At 41.0% G+C, this 23,417-nt stretch overlaps 2 protein-coding genes across 5 annotated transcripts in view; one reads left to right on the forward strand and one right to left on the reverse strand.

Moving 5' to 3' along the window:
- appl2 (adaptor protein, phosphotyrosine interaction, PH domain and leucine zipper containing 2) overlaps positions 1 to 23,417 on the reverse strand; it is a 67,457-nt gene that overhangs the window by 35,123 nt on the left and 8,917 nt on the right. The gene's annotated exons all lie outside the window — the stretch shown is intronic.
- On the forward strand, positions 13,264 to 23,223 carry LOC124882700. The gene is given in 14 exon segments (XM_047389204.1): positions 13,264 to 13,425; positions 13,532 to 13,591; positions 13,678 to 13,756; positions 13,844 to 13,947; positions 14,043 to 14,315; positions 14,427 to 14,520; positions 14,739 to 14,806; positions 14,898 to 15,042; positions 15,045 to 15,130; positions 15,218 to 15,283; positions 15,376 to 15,510; positions 15,598 to 15,660; positions 15,873 to 16,010; positions 16,197 to 23,223. Coding segments are annotated over 14 exon segments (8,169 nt in total). The 5' UTR covers positions 13,264 to 13,329; the 3' UTR covers positions 22,959 to 23,223.

Here is a 23,417-nt window from a genome sequence, read left to right on the forward strand (position 1 = left end):
CCAGTGGTTTTGGCACTGTGAGCAGGTGCCAGGTCGTGCTGAAAAATGAAATCTTCATCTCCATAAAGCTTTTCAGCAGATGGAAGCATGAAGTGCTCCAAAATCTCCTGATAGCTAGCTGCATTGACCCTGGCCTTGATAAAACACAGTGGACCAACACCAGCAGCTGACACGGCACCCCAGACCATCACTGACTGTGGGTACTTGACACTGGACTTCTGGCATTTTGGCATTTCCTTCTCCCCAGTCTTCCTCCAGACTCTGGCACCTTGATTTCCGAATGACATGCAGAATTTGCTTTCATCCGAAAAAGGTACTTTGGACCACTGAGCAACAGTCCAGTGCTGCTTCTCTGTAGCCCAGGTCTGGGGAATGCGGCACCTGTAGCCCATTTCCTGCACACGCCTGTGCACGGTGGCTCTGGATGTTTCTACTCCAGACTCAGTCCACTGCTTCCGCAGGTCCCCCAAGGTCTGGAATTGGCCCTTCTCCACAATCTTCCTCAGGGTCCGGTCACCTCTTCTCGTTGTGCAGCGTTTTCTGCCACACGTTTTCCTTCCTACAGACTTCCCACTGAGGTGCCTTGATACAGCACTCTGGGAACAACCTATTTGTTCAGAAATTTCTTTCTGTGTTTTACCCTCTTGCTTGAGGGTGTCAATAGTGGCCTTCTGGACAGCAGTCAGGTCGGCAGTCTTACCCATGATTGGGGTTTTGAATGATGAACCAGGCTGGGAGTTTTAAAGGCCTCAGGAATCTTTTGCAGGTGTTTAGAGTTAACTCGTTGATTCAGATGATTAGGTTCATAGCTCATTTAGAGACCCTTTTAATGATATGCTAATTTTGTGAGATAGGACTTTTGGGTTTTCATGAGCTGTATGCCAAAATCATCCGTATTAAGACAATAAAAGACCTGAAATATTTCAGTTAGTGTGCAATAAATCTAAAATATATGAATGTTAAATTTTCATCATGACATTATGGAAAATAATGAACTTTATCACAATATGCTAATATTTTGAGAAGGACCTGTATATGGTAAACCATTTTATTTTGTTACATGAGACAATAGTACATCTCTCCAAAAATTAAGGTGTTTGCCCCTGGCTGTATTTCCAAACTGTAATATAGCTTTTTATTGTAGGTTTTGTAGAACTGGCATCTTCCTTTCCGACTGCCCATTTAACCTATGCCAATACAGACTCGACAGGATACTGTGGCTAATGACACTTTCTTAACAGCTTCAACCAGCATCTTCCAAAGGCTTTTGCTTTATGTTCTGGGGTCCACACCCAGGGATAGCTCAAGGTTGTATGAGGTTTCTAACAGAATTTGATTTGAAGCTCCTCTTCCTGTGAAGAACATTACCATAACTAACAACATTTCAATATAGATTTGGTGGAATTTGGACAAGGGGACAACTTTAAGTGGCTGAGCTTAAAAGCGATCATGGATAATTGGGTATTATTTGCCAAAATTAAAAATCTGAGCTCAAATGCACAAAGAAAAGATTAAATTTGTGTGAAAAAAAGACCAGCAAAAAACTTGTAGCATCAGATTGTAGCTATACAACACTCAAACAATGAAAATCTTTCTTTGCATTTTACAAAATAAATTTGCCAAAATCTTGAAATCTTAAAGAATTTGAAAGTATTTTAATTAATCTATGCTGAATCCATCAAATCAAACTTAATATTACTGTCATTCTCAATCAACAAATATATACATTTTTTAGATCTATCGTCTGTGTTAAAATTCAGACATTTATGGGAGGCCCCTGATGGTTCCGGGGCAGTGGCTTTTCTTATGTCCTGAGCTGGCTCTGTTTTCACCAGAACACGTTCATCTCTGCACTGTAAAACCTGACAAGTTAGGTCAACCCAAATGATTTGGGGAAACCGATTGATTTAAGTTTATTAACTCAAAGTACTTTATTATTGTAATTAACAAAACTAGAGTCTAAAGAACACAAAGCAATTATAATGCTGTTACTCAAAAGCATTACCTTTATTTACTCATTTTATTTAGTATGTGTTGACTTAAATTATCAAGTATGTTGCACTAAAATGCTGAATTTATTTATACTTATTTAAACGTGTTACATGTTCATATTATAATTGTGGTAAAATAACTTAAAAGGTTCTGATTTTAACAACTTAAAACTTTAATACAGTAACTCAATCCAATTGGGGAATCCGATTGCACCAAACTGTATGAGTAGTATTAACACAATAAACTACGATTTGTTCCATTCAGTTTTTATTAACTTGGACTGGAGTGAAAATACAGAATGAATACAAGCATACCCTTTGACATGAATAATGAATACTGCAGCCATTACTGACAACCAAACAATTAGACCTTTTACAACGGACACCATAAAAGGTACTTGTAATGTTTTTATAAGCATTCATCAACCTAAATAGTACAAAAATGTATCAGGTGCACATCACTAAAGTAGAATACGGCACAACATGACAACAATTTCAGTATTTTAAAAGCAAACTAGAAAATTTCGGAAGAAATTTAGACGGGGCCTGCCTCTTGGTGCGTTTTGCTCCGACCAGAGCTTGCTATTTTTTTATTGTCTATGCTATTATCAGCTTAAAATATGACTAGTAACTCTGGAAGACTGAGGCTTTTATTTTGAAATTTTCAGTAAGCCTTATTTTAAAAGGCCAACACTGGGTGAGCTCCAACATAGTGTGAAGCCCAGTCCTGAAAAGATCTATTGTTTAAAATGCAAAGGCTTTTATTTTGTAGAGCATGTTTTGTCTTATTTTGAAAGTCCAGCATGGCTGTACTTTCAGGTCTGGGTTAGTTGCATTGGTTAAATAGAACCCGCTTGCTATTTAAAAATCATTTTCTATGCTCTTGTGAGCTCACAAAATCCATAGTAACTATGGGGGGTTGAGGTTTTTATTTTGAAAGTTTCAGTAACCCATATTTCAAAGGAGCAGCATAGTCCCATTTCCAAGACTGGGTGAACTCCAACAGTAGTGTAAGGGCCAGTTCTGCAATGATCTATTGTTTAAAGTGTAAAGGCTTTTATTTTGTAGAGCATGTTTTGTCTTATTCTGAAAACCTAGTATGGGTGTCCTTTAAGGTCTGGGTTAGTTGCATTGGTTAAATAGAACCTGCTTGCTCTTCTAAAACCATTGTGTATGCCATTATCAGCTTTAAAGAATCATTAGTAAGTATGGAAGGTGTGTGCTTTTATTTTGAAAGTTTCAGTAAGCCTGTTTGAAAGGACCAGCATAGTCCCATTCCCATCACTGGGGGAGCTCCAACAGTAGTGTGAAGCCCACTCCTGCAATCATCTAATGTTTAAAGGCTTTTATTTTATAGAGCAGGTTTTGTCTTATTTTGAAAATCAAGCATGGTTGTCCTTTCAGGTCTGGGCTAGTTCCATTAGTTATATAGAACATGCTTGCTATTGTAAAACCATTGTGTATGTTATTATAAGCTTTAAATAATCATTAATAAGCATGGAGGGTTGATGAAAGAAATTGACCTTTAGGGTCAATCACTGTTGTCTGGGTGTTGGAACAGCAGTACATGCTGTTTAAGTTCCCCACACAACATGGCCGCCATGTAGTTGCCCCCTATGAAGCTGGTCAAAGGGTTAGGTGTCATGTCAGGTTTAAGCCATAGAAATGAATGAATATCAATGAAAGTCAATGCAAAGTCCTCAGAAAGATAGTAATCCATGCATGTGTGGGTGTGTGTGTCTGTGTGTGAGACACAGAGAGGCAGAAAGAAAGACAGAATCACATCCAGACATATACAGTAGGAGATACACAGAGCTATAAATAGAACAGTGAGGAATGAATCAGCCAATCAGCAAAGAGCGTCAGTGTAACTTGACACCTGCTGTTTCTCACTCACGCAGCACCTCTCTCTCTGTCTCCCCTGGTCTAGGCTTTATAACATGGAGGCGCATGCTCCCGAACAACTGGCCATAACTCTGAAACCGTAGGGGCGATCGATGTCATTCTTGGACCGTTTTTATCAGAACGGACAGGGGAACATTAATATTCATCCTTTATTAGTGAAAATATAATAATAAAAACAGAACACTGGGTGAAAAGAGAGGGAAAATGGAGAAAAAGGCAAAAATGCCTGAACATGCTCCCGAACAAAGTCTAATATCTCGGAATCCGTACAAGGTATTTGAAATTATTTTAAACTGTGGGCGACAGCTATCCCTCGTTCCCAATCATGGAGATTTTCATAGCTCTACGTCATTCACAGTATAAAATATTATTATGGAAATAAATGGTGTCACTCATGGATTACAGGTCAAGCTCTCATTGAAAATACATGGGAGAAGGCCTACAGAATTCCTGTGAGTCTTGGTGATCGAGGGTGTTTTGACAGAAATCTATGAGACTTCTAACAATTTTGAAATTATTGTGTGAAAGCAGAGGCCCGGCCCTACAATCTGACCGAAAATTGTGGCTGTAGAGCGAAATTTGTGGCCGTGAGTGCCAGTTGAAACTCATGTTTCCTGAAAAAAATCCCCTCTTTTTACACTCTAGTAACTGCCATCTCCACTGTTAAGAGTGTGATTTTCTCTCAAACTTTGTGTCGCTTGGAGTCTAATTTTAGAGAAACTGTAGCAGTTATCAACAAACCGTTTTCACTTCTGAAGAGCCGGCGGATTTTCCTACAAACTGAAAGTCAAACTGTGTTTCTAGGTGAAAGTATGGCGATACAGCAGAGCCTCAAAAACAGTGAATTTTGAGGATTCCTTCCGCCCCTGACTCCATTCATTCCTATGGGGATTTTGGGGGGGTGGTTTTTCGTTAATTACGTTGCCACGGTAACTCGAAACGCCAATAAAAGTAATAGCACACCTCCCAGGACCGAGCCGGACGTTTTGATGTATATATTGTGGGGGTGCGCGCTGCGGTTCGGGCCGCATTAACGGAGATAGGTTTTGACCAGGTGAATAGTAATAGGTGCCTGCCATGCATTGCATGGAGGCAGTGCATTGCTTTGCAATGCACTGCTCTCCTATGCAATGCTTGGGCAGGCCCCAACTAGAAAATTTCGGAAGAAATTTAGACGGGGCCTGCCTCTTGGTGCGTGCTTCTGGGACCGGAGCTAGCTATTTTAATTGAAATTCATTTTCTATGCTATTATCAGCTTTAAATATTACTAGTAACTCTGGAAGACTGAGGCTTTTATTTAGAAATTTTCAGTAAGCCTTATTTTAAAAGGCCAACACTGGGTGAGCTCCAATATTAGTGTGAAGCCCAGTTGTGAAATGATCTATTGTTCAAAATGCAAAGGCTTTTATTTTGTAGAGCATGTTTTGTCTTATTTTGAAAGTCCAGCATGGTTGTACTTTCAGGTCTGGGTTAGTTGCATTGATTAAATAGAACCCGATTGCTATTTAAAAATCATTTTCTATGCTCTTGTGAGCTCACAAAATCCATAGTAACTATGGGGGGTTGAGGCTTTTACTTTGAAAGTTTCAGTAGGCTTTATTTTAAAAGGACAACACTGGGTGAGCTCCAACATTAGTGTGAAGCCCATTCCTGCAAACATCTATTGTTTAAAGGCTTTTATTTTGTAGATCATGTTTTGTCTTATTTTGAAAGTCCAGCATGGTTGTCACTTCAGGTCTGGGTTAGTTCCATTAGTTATATAGATCCTGCTTGCTATTTAAAAATCATTATGAATGCTATTATAAGCTTAAGAAATCATTATTAAGTATGGAAGGTGTAGGCTTTTATTTTGAAAGTTTCAGTAAGCCTGTTTCAAAGGACCAGCATAGTCCCATTCCTATCACTGGGGGAGCTCCAACAGTAGTGTGAAGCCCACTCCTGCAATCATCTATTGTTTAAAGTCTTATATTTTGTAGAGCAGGTGTTGTCTTATTTTGAAAATCAAGCATGGTTGTCCTTTCAGGTCTGGGTTAGTTCCATTAGTTATATAGAACCTGCTTGCTATTGTAAAACCATTGTGTATGTTATTATAAGCTTTAAATAATCATTAGTAAGCATGGAGGGTTGATGAAAGAAATTGACCTTTAGGGTCAATCACTGTTGTCTGGGTGTTGGAACAGCAGTACATGTTGTTTAAGTTCCCCACACAACATGGCCGCCATGTAGTTGCCTCCTATGAAGATGGTCAAAGGGGGTCAGGTCAGGTTTAAGCCATAGAAATGACTGAAAATCAATGAAAGTCAATGCAAAGTCCTCAGAAAGACAGTAATCCATGCATGTGTGTGTGAGTGTGTGTGTGTGGGTGTGTGTCTCAGTGTGAGACACAGAGAGGCAGAAAGAAAGACAGAATCCCATCCAGACATATACAGTAGGAGATACACAGAGCTATAAATAGAACAGTGAGGAATGAATCAGCCAATCAGCAAAGAGCGTCAGTGTAACTTGACACCTGCTGTTTCTCACTCAGGCAGCACCTCTCTCTCTCTGTCTCCCCTGGTCTAGGCTTTATAACATGGAGGCGCATGCTCCCGAACAACTGGCCATAACTCTGAAACCGTAGGGGCGATCGATGTCATTCTTGGACCGTTTTTATCAGAACGGACAGGAGATCGAGAATATTAACACATTTGTGTTGAAAATATAATAATAAAGACATAACGCTGGGTGAAAAGAGAGGGAAAATGGAGAAAAAGGCCAAAATGCCTGAACATGCTCCCGAACAAAGTCTAATATCTGGGAATCCGTACATGGTATTTGAAAAATTTTTAAACTGTGGGTGACAGCTGTCCCTCGTCCCAATCATGGATATTTTCATAGCTCTATGTCATTCACAGTATAAAATATGATTATGGAAATAAATGGTGTCACTCATGGATTACAGGTCAAGCTCTCATTGAAAATACATGGGAGAAGGCCTACAGAAATGTACTGACTCTTGGCGATCGAGGGTGTTTTGACAGAAATCTATGAGACTTAGAACAATTTTGAAATTATTGTGTGAAAGCAGAGGCCCGGCCCTACAATCTGACCGAAAATTGTGGCTGTAGAGCGAAATTTGTGGCCGTGAGTGCCAGTTGAAACTCATTTTTCCTGAAAAAAATCCCCTCTTTTTACACTCTAGTAACTGCCATCTCCACTGTTAAGAGTGTGATTTTCTGGCAAACTTTGTGTCGCTTGGAGTCTAATTTTAGAGAAACCGTAGCAGTTATCAACAAACCGTTTTCACTTCTGAAGAGCCGGCGGATTTTCCTACAAACTGAAAGTCAAACTGTGTTTCTAGGTGAAAGTATGGCGATACAGCAGAGCCTCAAAAACAGTGAATTTTGAGGATTTCTTCACCCCTGACTCCATTCATTCCTATGGGGATTTTGGGGGGGTGGTTTTTCGTTAATTACGTCGCCATAGTAACTTGAAACGCCAATAAAAGTAATAGCACACCTCCCGGGACCGAGCCGGACGTTTTGATGTATATATTGTGGGGGTGCGCGCTGCGGTTCGGGCAGCATTAACGGAGATAGGTTTTGACCAGGTGAATAGTAATAGGTGCCTGCCATGCATTGCATGGAGGCAGTGCATTGCATTGCTTCGCAATGCAATGCACTGCTCTCCTATGCAAATCCCATAGGAATGAATGGAATCAGGGGCGGAAGAAATCCTCAAAATTCACTGTTTTTGAGGCTCTGCTGTATCGCCATACTTTCACCTAGAAACACAGTTTGACTTTCAGTTTGTAGGAAAATCCGCCGGCTCTTCAGAAGTGAAAACGGTTTGTTGATAACTGCTACGGTTTCTCTAAAATTAGACTCCAAGCGACACAAAGTTTGCCAGAAAATCACACTCTTAACAGTGGAGATGGCAGTTACGAGAGTGTAAAAAGAGGGGATTTTTTTCAGGAAAAATGAGTTTCAACTGGCACTCACGGCCACAAATTTCGCTCTACAGCCACAATTTTCGGTCAGATTGTAGGGCCGGGCCTCTGCTTTCACACAATAATTTCAAAATTGTTCTAAGTCTCATAGATTTCTGTCAAAACACCCTCGATCGCCAAGAGTCAGTACATTTCTGTAGGCCTTCTCCCATGTATTTTCAATGAGAGCTTGACCTGTAATCCATGAGTGACACCATTTATTTCCATAATCGTATTTTATACTGTGAATGACATAGAGCTATGAAAATATCCATGATTGGGGACGAGGGACAGCTGTCTCCCACAGTTTAAAAATTTTTCAAATACCATGTACGGATTCCCAGATATTAGACTTTGTTCGGGAGCATGTTCAGGCATTTTGGCCTTTTTCTCCATTTTCCCTCTCTTTTCACCCAGCGTTATGTCTTTATTATTATATTTTCAACACAAATGTGTTAATATTCTCGATCTCCTGTCCGTTCTGATAAAAACGGTCCAAGAATGACATCGATCGCCCCTACGGTTTCAGAGTTATGGCCAGTTGTTCGGGAGCATGCGCCTCCATGTTATAAAGCCTAGACCAGGGGAGACAGAGAGAGAGGTGCTGCGTGAGTGAGAAACAGCAGGTGTCAAGTTACACTGACGCTCTTTGCTGATTGGCTGATTCATTCCTCACTGTTCTATTTATAGCTCTGTGTATCTCCTACTGTATATGTCTGGATGGGATTCTGTCTTTCTTTCTGCCTCCCTGTGTCTCACACTGGGACACACACCCACACACACACACACACCCACACACACACAGACACACTCCCACACACATGCATGGATTACTATCTTTCTGAGGACTTTGCATTGACTTTCATTGATATTCATTCATTTCTATGGCTTAAACCTGACCTGACCCCCTTTGACCAGCTTCATAGGAGGCAACTACATGGCGGCCATGTTGTGTGGGGAACTTAAACAGCATGTACTGCTGTTCCAACATCCAGACAACAGTGATTGACCCTAAAGGTCAATTTCTTTCATCAACCCTCCATGCTTACTAATGATTATTTAAAGCTTATAATAACATACACAATGGTTTTAGAATAGCAAGCATGTTCTATATAACTAATAGAAATAACCCAGACCTGACAGGAGAACCATGCTGGATTTTCAAAATAAGACAAAACATGCTCTACAAAATAATTGCCTTTAATTTTAAACTATAGAAAATTGCAGGACTGGTCTTGACACTAATGTTTGAGCTCAGCCAGTGTTGAAAATAGGACAGTGTTGGCCTTTTAAAATAAAGCTAACTGAAACTTTCAAAATAAAAGCCTCAATCTTTAATAATACCTAGTGATTGTACAAAAGAAGAAGAAAAATATTTCATTTTTCTAAAATTTTTATGTTAGCTTGTATTGATTTCGATTGCCAAGGATCTGTTAAGACTACTGTTTTGATTAAATCCTGCTGAATCAATGGGGCAGACATGAAGTTCAAAGGCCTGAGCAGTCAATCACACAGCTGTTGGGTCTCATTCATTACCAAAGCAACAGAACACAGCTGCCAGTGAACTTAAGTTTCCTCTGACAAAGAGTGGCTCTGAGCATGACCTTAGGCCAGAAGCTGCCATGACTGATCACATTCAAGCCAGCCATAACTGACAACTACACTGGACTTTCAAAATAAGACAGTGGCCTTTTAAAATTAATCTATAAATAAAACCCTCAATGTTCCATAGCTACTGTAGACCTTTTAAGTTAAAAAACAATTGTATATTAGAAGGAGGTGAAGGTTCCATTTGACTAATAAGATTAAAACAACATTTATTGGTAACCAAACTGGAATTTCAAAATAAGGCCTACACATACTCTACAAAAGAAAAGCCTTTTTATTTTACACTGAACATCATTGCATGCAGTCACTGTCAGTGTACCAGCTTCTACTTAAAATTTTAGTCTTGATAAAAGCCCTGTCTCTAACACACAGACACAGCGACACACTATGACATCCACTCTCACAGAGACAGAGCAGTGGAGAGGAACCCATTGACCTCTGATCCACACAACAGAGACTTAAAAAAAATCTAAATTCATATGAGTGTCAGCAACATTTTATTTCCATTTGGGATCAATAAAGTATTTTTGATTTGGAACTGAATTTGAATTAAATGGCCAGGAGAACCAGTAGAGAGAAAGATCCAGTTCGATGGTTTTGTTTAGGTGAACTCTGTGTTAGTTTTACAATTAGCTGCATCACATTCACACACATTCATATGCACATGACTTTTGGTCTCCAAAAGATGAATCTAATAGGCAGAATTTGGGATCAATACAGTCAGTCAGTCAGATCAATACAGTATTTTTGAATTGGAACTGAATTTGAATTGAATTAAATGCCCATGAGAACCAGTAGAGAGAAAGATCCAGTTCGATGGTTTTGTTTAGGTGAACTCTGTGTTAGTTTTACAGTTAGCTGCATCACATTCACACACATTCATATGCACATGACTTTTGGTCTCCAAAAGATGAATCTAATAGGCAGAATTTGGGATCAATACAGTCAGTCAGTCAGTCAGTCAGTCAGATCAATACAGTATTTTTGAATTGGAACTGAATTTGAATTGAATTAAATGCCCATGAGAACCAGTAGAGAGAAAGATCCAGTTTGATGGTTTTGTTTAGGTGAACTCTGTGTTAGTTTTACAGTTAGCTGCATCACATTCACACACATTCATATGCACATGACTTTTGGTCTCCAAAAGATGAATCTAATAGGCACAATGGATTTTATTTTGGGTCTGTATGGACACATTCACAACTTTTTTGATCCTTTTATCACAATAGAACCAACACACAGACAACTGTTGGTTGTTCAAAGGTCTTTATGTGTCTTAATGATCAAACATGAGGCTGACTCACATACAAATTATTTTTTCATAATATAGCAGACACTCAAATACAACTCCATGCATTGTTAGCACAAAAAGCCCCCCCTAGCCCCAGCCCTAATAAATCACTGCAGCACCTCAGCTGATTGACTGCGTTCTGAGACCGGAGTTTGCCTAGGCAAGTTTAACTCAGAAATAATATTTATGATTCTGGTATCCTTCAAGAGGATGAAAGTAACAATCAGTAATTGGAGCTGATATTTCTGCATGGATTAAAAAGAGGAGCACACTGTTAATTACAAACTACAAATCTACATTTAAAATAAGTACAGAGCATCAGTTTTGTAGGAGATCCATTAAATACCAGAAGCATTTAGGTGTGATTTTAGACCATGTAATGTTGTACTCATGTCTGTGACGTGATGAGCTCTAGCTGGGTAAACACACTGGCTCAATCTATTAAAAAAAAACGTTTTTTTTTTTTCGTTTTTATAATGTCTTAAAGTTTATTTATTTCCTATAAAGATTTTATTACAGTTTATTTAATTTTTAAATTAGTTTTTTGAAAAGTTAAATCCATCAACAACTTTACAGCCCTGACAGATGTCGCTCTCTGATTGGCTGATGCTGCGCTATGTCCCGGTCAAGCTTCTGGAATCTTCCCCCTTCTGAGTCTGCTCCGGTCTAGGTAAGACGTCTGTGTGCTTTCTCTGTAAAATATCGTGTTTAGCTGCTTTATCACGGTGAAATATGATTTAAAATGGTTAGGATTGTTAAACCTGATGCGTGTTTATATAAAGCTAGTGAGTTTTTATAGGTTTTGTTGTCATGAAACGTTCGGTTTTGGCTTGTATATATGCTAACCGGATAGCATCTCACTGTTTTCATTGCGAGTCTGCTCCGGTCGAGGTAAGATGTATCTGTGCTTTCTCTGTAAAATATCGTGTTTAGCTGCTTTATCAGGGTGAAATATGATTTAAAATGGTTAGGATTGTTAAACCTGATGCGTGTTTATATAAAGCTAGTGAGTTTTTATAGGTTTTGTTGTCGTGAAATGTTCGGTTTTGGCTTGTATATATGCTAGCTTTTGATAGCATCTCATTGTTTGCTTTGTATTTGATTTACATAAACACAGTAAGGTATAGAATAAAGGCAAGGGCTTTTATTAATATTCTCTATGGAGTTCATATTTTTGGTGGGGTTTAAAGTGAATTGCTGAGGTATAATGAGGTAAAAAAAAAAAAAAGATCTTAAATCAGTTCGTGTTTACTCCTCAGATAGTGTGCTGTGTCTCAAAGGAGCTCTGCATGTCCTGAAAAGCTCCAACATGTTTTGGGGAGATTTACCCATCTACTTTATAAAGCTATTTTGCTCTCATATGTCCGTTTACATGTTTTTGCCCAAACTGGACTGCTGCTAGTCCAACATATAAAATATATCGTTGTTTGAGCTTTCATTGTGTCTGCAATTCCTTTGTTGAGCAACCATGTGTTACAAACCAGCACAAACATGCGTTGTTTACTGTCTGCTCTGCAGTGAAGCTTTGTTTCTGATGGTGAAAACGTGGATCAATGTAATGCTGGTTCTGTCTGTGTGGAACTGCACAGTAGTAGAAGAGACGGATCTAAATAGTTTTATGGTGATTTTATTTTAACAATAAAGACAGAAATGTATCACTAAAGTATTAAGTTTGTTGCTATTTTATCAGAGATCATGAGGAATATTTGTAATCAACCATATGACTACTTGTAATTTGCTGCCTGATTGTTTGCAACTATCTGTTGACATTTATTATACTATGTTGACTTGCCATTCAGTATTTGTTCCATATTGTTTCATTTGCCTTTTATTCAGTTATCATATTTTATCAATTAAGATGGACTTGATATACATTTAAGAACAAATTCAACATGTTACAGCTGTGTTTGGTTATTTTAATTAGCTCCTACAGTGAAAGATCTTGATAATTTGGTTAAACTTTATTTTTTGTTTACACAAAAAATCATAACTTTGTTTTTGTTTTGCATTCTTTTAAATACTACTAATGACCAGGGTTATGAAATGTGTTGATGTTTGAACATGATATTGGTACTTTAAGAGCATTAATGAGCAATTTTGAGCTTTAGCCCTGGTTTTAAATATATTTTGGAACTGAATATTTTGAATAACATTGTTTTTAATGGATATTATTTTTGCTTTTTATTACAGCTTTTCACTTGTGCGAGACTTTGTGATTTGGAAGTTTTCCAGTGCTGCCAGCTGTGATCTTCACCTGTGCTTTACTACACCCACCTTAAATCATCTACACTACTGTTACATCTCAATCAGACAACAACACACTGACTAGATAAACATATTCAGACACAACAGACATTTTATTTACAAACCTACACATAATATTCACTAACACACACACTTTCACTCACACACATTCACTCACTATCTTCCCACAAACACTGTTTAACTTTAATTAATTTGGAACATATTTAAATACATTTTACAGTTTGTATTTTCTCTGTTGCTTTGATCTAGATAACCGTTTTTTCTCCCCCAGTTTTCTTCTGTTTTTCTCTCTGTCCACCAGGATGCCACGCAAGGGACGACGCTCTGAGGCCGCCAAGAAGAGATGGAGGACCCTGGACCAGGAGGACCTGCAGAGCAGCCAGCCGGACGTCGCCAAGGTATCTTGAGTTATAAATCGTAACAGTTAATTTTTTTACTAGTATAACCGTAGTTGTTGGTACTTTTGTGCTTTCAACATGGTTGTAATTATGCCTGTGTTTGCAGCCCAGGACATCCCCACCCACCGCGCAGGCTTGGACCCCCACCCAGTCTCCGGAGAAGAAGGTAAAGCTGTAGTTTACTTTTCAGTAACTAAGTTTTGGATCATTTGTTTGGTTTTATTTAGTCATTCAATTTTTATTTGTTCTCAGATGTCCCGAGTGCTGGAGTCCCCGGGCCAGGTGGTTTGCCAGGAGGAGCCCCGTAGGCCATTGACCTCTCTTGTGTCACGTATGTACATTAAGTTATTTTGTAGAATATGTTCAATTCTCAATTCAGTGAAATTTTATTTTGAACTGTATGTTTGTCTCTCTATAGGCCGTGGGACGGGGCGTCGCCATCGCATTGTGAAGTGGCCGTTTTCCCCTGTGACTTACCGTAGTCACAAGTTGGTCCTGCCAACCGAGGTCCCGGAGAAGAGGGTATGTTGTTTCTGTCCCACCTTATACTTCATTCTCAGTGTGCACTGAAAACCTAATCATATCACGTTCATCTTTTTTCTTTATTTCTTTTTTAGTTTGTTCTTTTGGTTGGTGACTCCCATCTGCGTGCTTACGTTGATGAGTTTGTCTCCATGCCAGAGGGCAACCTCTCCTTTGGGTTTCTTGCAACCCCCGGGGCCTCGGCGGACGAGTTGAGGCGTGAGGTGCTGGGAGCAGTTCTGCCTCGGACCCCCGAGGTAGTCTGTTTTCTGGCATCCGGCAACAACTTGGAAGCCAGAAGGACCGTGCAGCAGTCGGGCGCGGACTTCGAGGGGCTGCTGCTCGCCGTCGGCAACCTCTGCCCTAACGTAAGTCTAATATTCACTGAATTTGTTCAAAAAAAAAAAAAAAAAAATATATATATATATATATATATATAAATGTTAATTTGTGTTATTTACTTTGATTCAATCATACAGGTGGTTGTTGTGGACTTTCCTCCACGTCTCACCGTGGAGGAAGACCACCAACAGCTGCTCCGGCAGGAGTACCACCGTGTGGCTGCTCGGAGAAGTAAGTAATGTTACACAATTTATTTTTATACTGACATTTTAGTTTGTGGAATTGGGTAAATGTTCCTAATGTGTTCTCAGCTCACTGCCAATTAAAGTTGGAATTAACACAAAATTAGTGAAAAACAGAGTAGTGCTAGGTGTCTCTCTATCATTAAATCACTACAGTGTTAGTCTGAGCGGCATTAAGAATGATTGTTGTCTTCTCCTCTCCTTCAGATGTTCGCTACCTCTCGGTAGTTGAACATTTCCTGCGGAGCAGCTTGGACATGTGGAGCAGGGATAGCGTAAGTTGAATTTTTTATATTTGTTGCTATCAAAATGTTACTAGTGCTTAATGTTCATGATTGAATGTGTTATTTGACTTGTGTGTTGCAGGTTCACCTGAGCGACCATCCTGGGATGGAGGTCCTTGCTCAGTTGCTGTGGGATGCGTCCTACACGCAACTCGAGTTAAGTGCACCGACATCTCCAGCTCCACCTCCTGCTCCTGTGACGCCTCCTTCCCCCGTGGTGAGACGTTCCCCCCCAGGTTGGTTGTGGTCGGCAAGGTTCCAGCTCCGCGTCCTTCGGACCCTTTCGCTTGGACTGTTGTCCGTGGTGGCCAGAGGGTAAGTAATGCATACTTGATTTTTTAATAAAACGTAAGCATTGTTTTAGGGAATTTGTAAGCATTGTAAATCTTCTAATCAATACAGACGTCGCGCCAGGTCCAGAGGGGTGATGGCTCTCCGCACATCACTGGGAGGATGGTTGACCAACAGGTACGTTTTGCTTCACCTCAAATCTGAACATTGTGTGTTCCCTCAGTGAAGGAATGAAAACATTTTAAGCATTTTTATTTTCTATTTTAAAGGGAGACCTGCTGGACTCGACCATTCCCCCGAATCCTGTGTGGTTCAGCCCAACGGTGCTGGAGGAGATGAACCGGATCGTTCCTGCGTCTGGCCGTGACGCTCCGTTACCGACACGTGTTCCGAAGGGGAAGAAGGTATTTTTTTGGATGATCATTTTAAATTTGATGTGCTACAAATGGTCTGTTAGTCATTTCATTGCATTTGTTTTGTTTTTTATTTAGAAGGCCAGTGTGAGACATCGTCCACGACCCGATCCCTCCAAGCCGAGACCGGAGGAGCTGCAGGTCTGAAACTATTTTAACCTTAGATCTATCATTACAGAAAGGATTTCAAACTGTTTTCTGTGTTTTAAAGTTGAATAGTAGTGGAAGTAAGTTGTTTTAAGTTATATTTGCAACAGAACATGTTGTAGACAGAGCCTAAATCACAGATACCTCAAGATGTTTGGTGCATCTTCTGTACTTTCCACCAAACTCAAAGCTCCTGTTGATTTCAGGTGGAGGGAGCTCCGACTGAGAGGACCAGGCCAGCCCGTCGCCAGCCCAGGAGAGCCGCCCCCACGTTGGAGGTTGACGCCCCCGCCGAGTCCTCTCCCGTGCCTCTGGAGGACCATGTCAGGGATGACAGCTGCCAGGTAACTTTCATGAATAATCTACTGTTGTAATGTCAAATATTTTGAATATCTAAATAAATGTTGCCAGTTAACAGGATAAGAAAAGTCTTTGTTTAATACAGTTGTATATTTTTAATTCATTAACGTATGTTTACATAAATTTATGTAAAAATGCTAAATTTATGCAATTTTCTGATTATGATTCAGGCTTCTTCGTTGGAACCCTGTGCCAGCGGTCCGCCTGTCCAGACTGTGAGGGCCACACATTGCCAGGCTGACTACAGATACGGTACATTTTCCCGTAATCACCAGTGCACCTGTATGGCTCTGACATTTTTAGCGTACCACAGTGAGGGGTTGCAGTTTGACACAGTCTTACTTGACAGACTACTTGAGCAAGGAGATGCACTTTATGTTGGCATTAAACAGCAGCTCATGTTGGACGGTAGATTTGTTAATAATCACTTGACAGTTGAAGAGATGCCCCAACAAGTACTGACAGGCGGGAACATCTACTCTGTACACACAACGGGTGTCAGAGTTGGTCATGTTTTGTGTCAGAATGATAGCCCTCAACGGTCACGGCGAATGGGATTGCCTCTTGCTTCACAACTAGAGTGTCTGTCTGAAAATGTCACCCATGCTTTTCTTTTGGTGACTCCAGAGTGCATTGCGGTTTACCGGGACAGAGATGGTAGGTTTGGAGTTTTTGATTCTCACTCAAGAAACTCAGCAGGCCTCCCCCATCCTAACGGAACTGCAGTGGTCATGACCTTTAGCAACCTAATGCTCATGGTTGAACATCTGTACAAACTCTTTCAGAACCGTGGCCCCTATGCCACGTATGAGTTTGTACCCGTATCGTTTGTCAGTGACGACATTGGTGATGCCCCTCCTCCGGCCTTGAGCAATCTGAATATTTCACCTGGATCTACACAAGCAAGCCCAGGTGTTGAGAAACCAGAGAGCACTTCTGATGAAGAGGAAATGCCAGCTTGGCTTGCTGAAGTTGGCAACATATTAGAGGAAACCGTCCTAACAGTGCCAGATGTGTCCAAATTGCCAAAAGCCAGGAGAATAAAAGTAAGAGACAGGATCAAAGCACAGCTGGGACAGGATGTAGTTAAAAAAATGAAACAAAGAACATCTGAGAAAGAAAAATATGATACATCGCCTACATATAAGGTAAAAAAACTACGGGCAATGAAACAAGCATATCTTCTTCAACATGCAGAGAGGAAGATCCAGTTAACTGCTAGATACAAGCGCGATGTTGGTTTCCGGAGGAGACTAATGGAATATGTGAAGGAAAAATACAGCAACGATCCCAACTACAAAGCCAGACAGAAAGCATTTATGAAGAACTATATAAAGGAAAGATACAGCAACGATCCCAACTTCACAGCCAGACAGAAAACATTTATGAAGAACTATATAAAGGAAAGGTACAGCAACGATCCCAACTTCACAGCCAGACAGAAAACATTTATGAGGACGTATATGAAGAAAAAGTACAGCAAGTTACAGTTCCGGGTGCAACATAATAAAAAATGTGCTGTCAACAGGAGACTAAGGCTATCAAAGAAGACACTTTCTCAAAATACAATGCTGCAGTGTGCAATGAGAATCAGGCGAAAATACAGAAGGACTTTAGGCTTTCTCCAAGGAACTCCACAGCCTCTGATCAGCAACGAAATGAAAGCTGCAATTCTGAAATTTCAAGAGAAAATTCAACTTGGACCCACACATGTCTGCACGGTTTGTCACAGAGCTCTTTTCCCGAGTCAAGTCAAGCATTGTAACAGAGCCAAATATACCAAGAACATTCGTGTGGAGGCCGAATGCCTGACAGGTACGTATGTTCACATGTGTGACTCTGCATGCTCCGCCCCGTGTTCTGTACCCAAAGAGAGGACTCAGGAGTGGATCTGCTACACATGTGACAGCTACGTAACCAGAGGAAAGATGCCATCAATCGCTGCTGCCAATCACCTGGACCTGGCACCGATTCCCACAGAGCTTTCCCTATTGAATGTACTTGAGAGGCAATTGATTGCAAAAATACTGCCTTTTGCCAAGATTGTTTCATTGCCCAAAGGACAGCAGAGAGCAATTCATGGAGCTGTTGTTTGTGTACCTTCGGAAATGGAAACAATCGTGAACTGTCTTCCCAGGCCCAGCACAGAAGCACAGCTTTTACAGGTTAAGCTGAAGAGGAAAATTAAATACAAAGGATACCAATACTTTTACACAGTAAACATGGAAAATGTTTTGGCTGCACTCAGAAAGCTTAAAGAGACCCACCCGGATTACAAGGATGTAAATATAAATGAAAGTGCAACATTTGAGGATTTCCAGGACGACCAACCTGTTGAGGAATCAGAAACCCAAGCAGAGGATGCAGTCACAGACCAACCTGACCACATAGGGGAAGAACATCAGGCTCTTCGACCGGGTCTGATCTTGGACACTTGTATGCAGCCACCTGACATAGCACAGGAAGTGCTCTCCTATGGAGATGGAATTTTTAGTGTCGCTCCCGCCCAAGGAAACAAACCCGTTGGCTTCTTTACTGTTCCAAGGCTGGAAGCCAAGGCTTTTCCTGTGCAATTCCCCACTGGCCAAAACACGTTAGACGAAACCAGACGAGTTATACTGTCACCAAGTATGTATTTCAATGTCAGGCTTTTCTCTGTAGACACTCGATTTGCCAAAGACCAGAGTTATCTTTTCTTTGCTCAGTTTGTTACTGAGACTCATATGGCCAACAACAGCATGTCAATTCAGTCAAGAAAAGGCAAAGCCAGGAGCAAGGAAGGACAAAACATTTCCAGCAAGATGCTACAAGACAAAGAAGAGTTAGAAAAACTAATCCAAAATAAAGATGCCACTCGTTTTATGCAACCCCTAAGAGGAACTCCAGCTTATTGGGAGAAAGGTTTGCGCGATTTGCACGCCATGGTGAGGCAGCTGGGAAAGCCAACCTTCTTTTGTACCTTCTCTGCTGCTGAAATGAGATGGCCGGAAGTCATTGAGGCCATCAAAGCTCAACACGGAGAGCAGGTCAACTTCTCAGAGCTCGACTGGAACACCAAGTGTGACATTCTTAGGAGCAACCCTGTTACTGTGATGAGAATGTTCTCCAAGAGGGTGGATGCTCTCTTCACAGATCTCATTTTGTCCCCTGCGCAGCCCATCGGACCAGTTGAGGATTACTTTTATCGTGTGGAATTTCAAGCAAGGGGTTCCCCGCATATACATTCTGTGATATGGATTAAGGATGCACCTGAGATGGAGGACCCCTCATGTTGTGACCAAGTCATCAATTTCATCGACCGTTACATATCCTGTCAGTTGCCCGATGAAACCACAGACCCTGAGCTCCACAAAATTGTAACGGAGGTTCAAATGCACAGCAAAAAGCATTCCAAATCATGCAAGAAAGGAAATGTGCAATGCAGATTTGGATTTCCCAAACTACCCATGGACCGCACCAGAATCACAGTCCCTCTCTTATTCGACTTTGAAAATGATTGTGATGAAAAAGCTAAGCAATCCAGACAAAAGGATGTCCAGAAGAAGTCCAGAAAATCGAAGCCAATAATCATCTCAAACCAACAAAGAGAAGCAAAGAGGAAGCTGAAATCAATAAGGGATTTGCTCATGGATCAAAAATCTTCTTTCAAGGATTTGTCAGAATTACTCCAGGCTTGTAAGATGACCAAAGAAGAATACAACCACTATGTGGATGCTCTGACTTCTGGAATGGTAGTGATGATGAAGCGTGATCCCAAAGACAGCTGGGTGAATGGATACAACCCGGATCTCCTGCGTGCTTGGAATGCTAACATGGACATTCAGTATGTGATCGATGAGTACAGCTGTATTGAGTACATGATGTCCTACATAGCCAAGCCAGAGCATGAAATGGCGCAGTTCCTCAAATCCATTGTCGAGGATCTAAAGAAGTCCGATATCAACCAACGGGACGAGATGAAAAAGATCATGCAGGCCTATTCAAAACAGAGAGAAGTTAGCGCACAAGAGTCAGTAGCCCGTACATGTAGTCTACCCCTTAAAAAGTCATCACGCAGTGTCATTTTTATCCAAACTGATGAAGACTGTGTGAAAATGAGCCTTCCCATGAGCAAACTGATGAACATGGCCCCAGATGAAGAGAATGTTTGGATGACAGGATTGCCTGAAAAATATCTCAACAGACCTGAAACGTTAGAATTTCAACACATGTGCCTGGCGGAATTTGTGTCGGAATACAGGGTCCTTTATGGAAAACAAATTGAAGGACCAAATGCAATCCCCCTCCTAAATGATGCCGGATACATCCAGAAGAGAACAATGGGCAAACCAGCAGTTATCAGATTTACCCGTTTCTCAGAGAAGAAAACACCAGAAAAGTTTTACAGACGGCTTCTGAAGTTGTACTTTCCACACAGAAGAGATGAGGACCTGAAAAATGAGGAACACACAACTTACAAAGCCTTTTACGACAATGGACTTTGTGGTAGCTGGCAAGTTAAACAGTACGTTGAGTGGAACCGCAAAAGATACGAAGGTGAAGGAAAGAAAATCGACAAGATTATGGAAGAACTGACAAAGCAAGGACCGGTTCGCAATGCTTGGAACACTTTTGCTCCTGAAGTTGAGTTGGACCGTTTGGAATGCGTAGCGGAGCGACCCTCAATCAATGAAAATGAAGAACAAGACCCTGTCCCAGAATACCAAGTTGATGTCAACAGTGGAGCCATGCCAGCAATCGAAATACCCAAATTGAGCCCTGATTTTATTAGACAAATGTACCGTAGTTTAAATGAGACTCAAGCGTCCATGTTTTACGCCATTCGCCATTGGTGTCTGCAACGTGTCTGGGGTCAAAATCCAGACCCGTTCTTTTATTTTTTGACTGGAGGGGCGGGCTGTGGCAAGTCTCATGTTATCAAATGTGTTTACCAGGAAGCAACCAAGCTCTTGCGCCAGCTTCCCAGATTTCGCGATATTGGTGACATGTCTCAGCCCACGGTACTCCTCACAGCTTTTACTGGAACTGCAGCTTACAACATCTCAGGCAAGACTTTACATTCAGTTTTGAAGCTACCCAAAAGCTTAAAGCCACCATACAAAGGACTTGGAAATACACTGGATGAAGTGAGAGCCGTTCTTTCCAATGTAGAAATCTTAATCATTGATGAAATCTCCATGATCTCCAAAGACTTGTTTTCATATGTCCACTGGAGATTTCAACAAATCAAGGGAAACACAAGACCATTTGGAGGGATTTCTGTTTTGGCTGTGGGAGATTTCTACCAGCTGCCACCAGTGGGAGGAGCAAAACCTCTTTGTGTCACTGAGGCCGGCGTCCTTGATATCCGGAACGAAAATTTCCACATGGTCAGTCTGACGGAAATCATGCGACAGAAAGACGACAGAGCATTTGCGGAGCTCCTGAACCGGATTAGAGTTAAAGGGAAAGCAGATTTACTCAGCGACGACGACAGATCTCTCTTAACGCAAACTATTACCGACCCCAAAGAATGTCCAATGGACGTGCTGCATGTTTTTGCGACAAACAAAGAGGTGGACGCTCACAATGCAGCAGTTGTGGCTTCTTTATCAACAGTAATAGTTGATGTTCAGGCAGAGGACTACAAGAGGGATACAAAAACAGGAAACATGACAAATCTAGGTAGCTGCGTCAAAGCCAAGAAACGAGATTTGCCTGACAATCTACAGGTCGGATTGGGAATCAGAGTCATGATCATAAGAAACCTGAACGTAGAGGATGGTCTTGTCAATGGAACCTTTGGCACTATTGCAGATATCATCACCAGGACTAAAGATGGAAACAGAACCGTGACGTTAATAGGACTGAAACTGGATAGCCCCACAGCTGGCCACACCAAAAAAATCAAAGGGAAACCAGACAACTTTGTTTACATCGAGAGATTTGAGGAACAAACAAGCATAAAAGGAGTTGTTCGACATCCGTTTCCAATCAAGTTGGCGTTTGGATGTACAGCACACAAAGTACAAGGGATGACCATGAAGTCTGCAGTTGTTTCTTTGAAGAGAGTTTTTGAACACGGAATGGCATACGTCGCCCTCAGTCGCACAACTTCTCTGGAAGGACTTAAAATCATTGATTTGGATGAGAATAAGATCTACGCCGATGAAAATATCAGAGCAGCTATGGATTCGATGAGAACAGCATCGTTCTCAAACGCCAGACCGCTCTTGAATTTTCAATCACGTCATCAAAGTGCAACTTTAACAATTATTCATCACAACGTCGAAGGTCTCATCTCTCATTCTGAGGACATGAAACACCATCATGAACTCAGATTGGCAGATATTTTATGCCTTACCGAGACTCATTTATTTGGATCTTCTGCTCCAGCTTGTTGCCAAATGGAGGGTTATTGTTTCTTTTCACGTAACAGACATGTTTCTTATTCCAACCGAGTGGACATGTCTACCAAAGAGGGGGGAGGAGTCGCCACTTACTGCAGGAGTCTTCTACAACCCCAGGAGCGGAGATACTTTCACAATGTTACCGATCTTGAATACAACGTTGTGAAAGTGGATGCTCCGGTCACAGCCCTCATTGCCACGGTTTACAGGCCACCAAGTTATGATCTAGCTACGTTTTTGACAAACATGGAAAATCTTTTGGATGGCCTGAATTCAATGGATATTCAGCCAGTTGTGGTATTGGGAGACTTCAACGAGGACCTCCTCTCTCCGGGGAAAAAAGCAATCAAGGAGTTGTTTGGAAGCAAAGGATTTACTCAACTCATCTCGGATCCAACAACGGAAAGGCAGACTCTCATTGACCACATTTACATTTCTCAACCAGAATATTGTGTTCAGTCAGGTGTGTTGCAGACTTATTACAGTTACCACAACCCTGTATATTGTATTTTGGCTTCATTTTCAGCTGCATCTTCACCATGACTTGAGAGGAGGGCTCGGAAACAAATTACACTAGGACAATAGTCCTGTCATTTTTAATGGTACTCCATCTTAGGTAAAAACACCAAAGTGAGAACAAATAATCAGAATCAAATGTCCTCAATGATTCGCTTGGATACTGGAAATCCAGTTGATGTATTTAAAGGGTAATAAGAATAACGGTGTCGGCTGACGGCCTGTACAGGTCCAGTAACGGCTGTAAGCTTATTGCTCATGAATACTTCAACTTGAGATGACCACAGTACTCCATTTGAAGCACCGAGTGGTCACCTAGGATACCCCTGGGATATTGTAAGAAAGTGAATGTATTTAACAGGTAATAAGAATAGCGGTGTCGGCTGACGGCCTGTACAGGTCCAGTAACGGCTGTGAAGCTTATTACTCTTGAATACAGCTACTTCAGACGACCACTGAACTAATTTGGAGACCAGTGCATTTTTG

Source organism: Girardinichthys multiradiatus, chromosome 2 (assembly GCF_021462225.1).
Source record: "Girardinichthys multiradiatus isolate DD_20200921_A chromosome 2, DD_fGirMul_XY1, whole genome shotgun sequence".
Classification (NCBI taxonomy): domain Eukaryota; kingdom Metazoa; phylum Chordata; class Actinopteri; order Cyprinodontiformes; family Goodeidae; genus Girardinichthys; species Girardinichthys multiradiatus.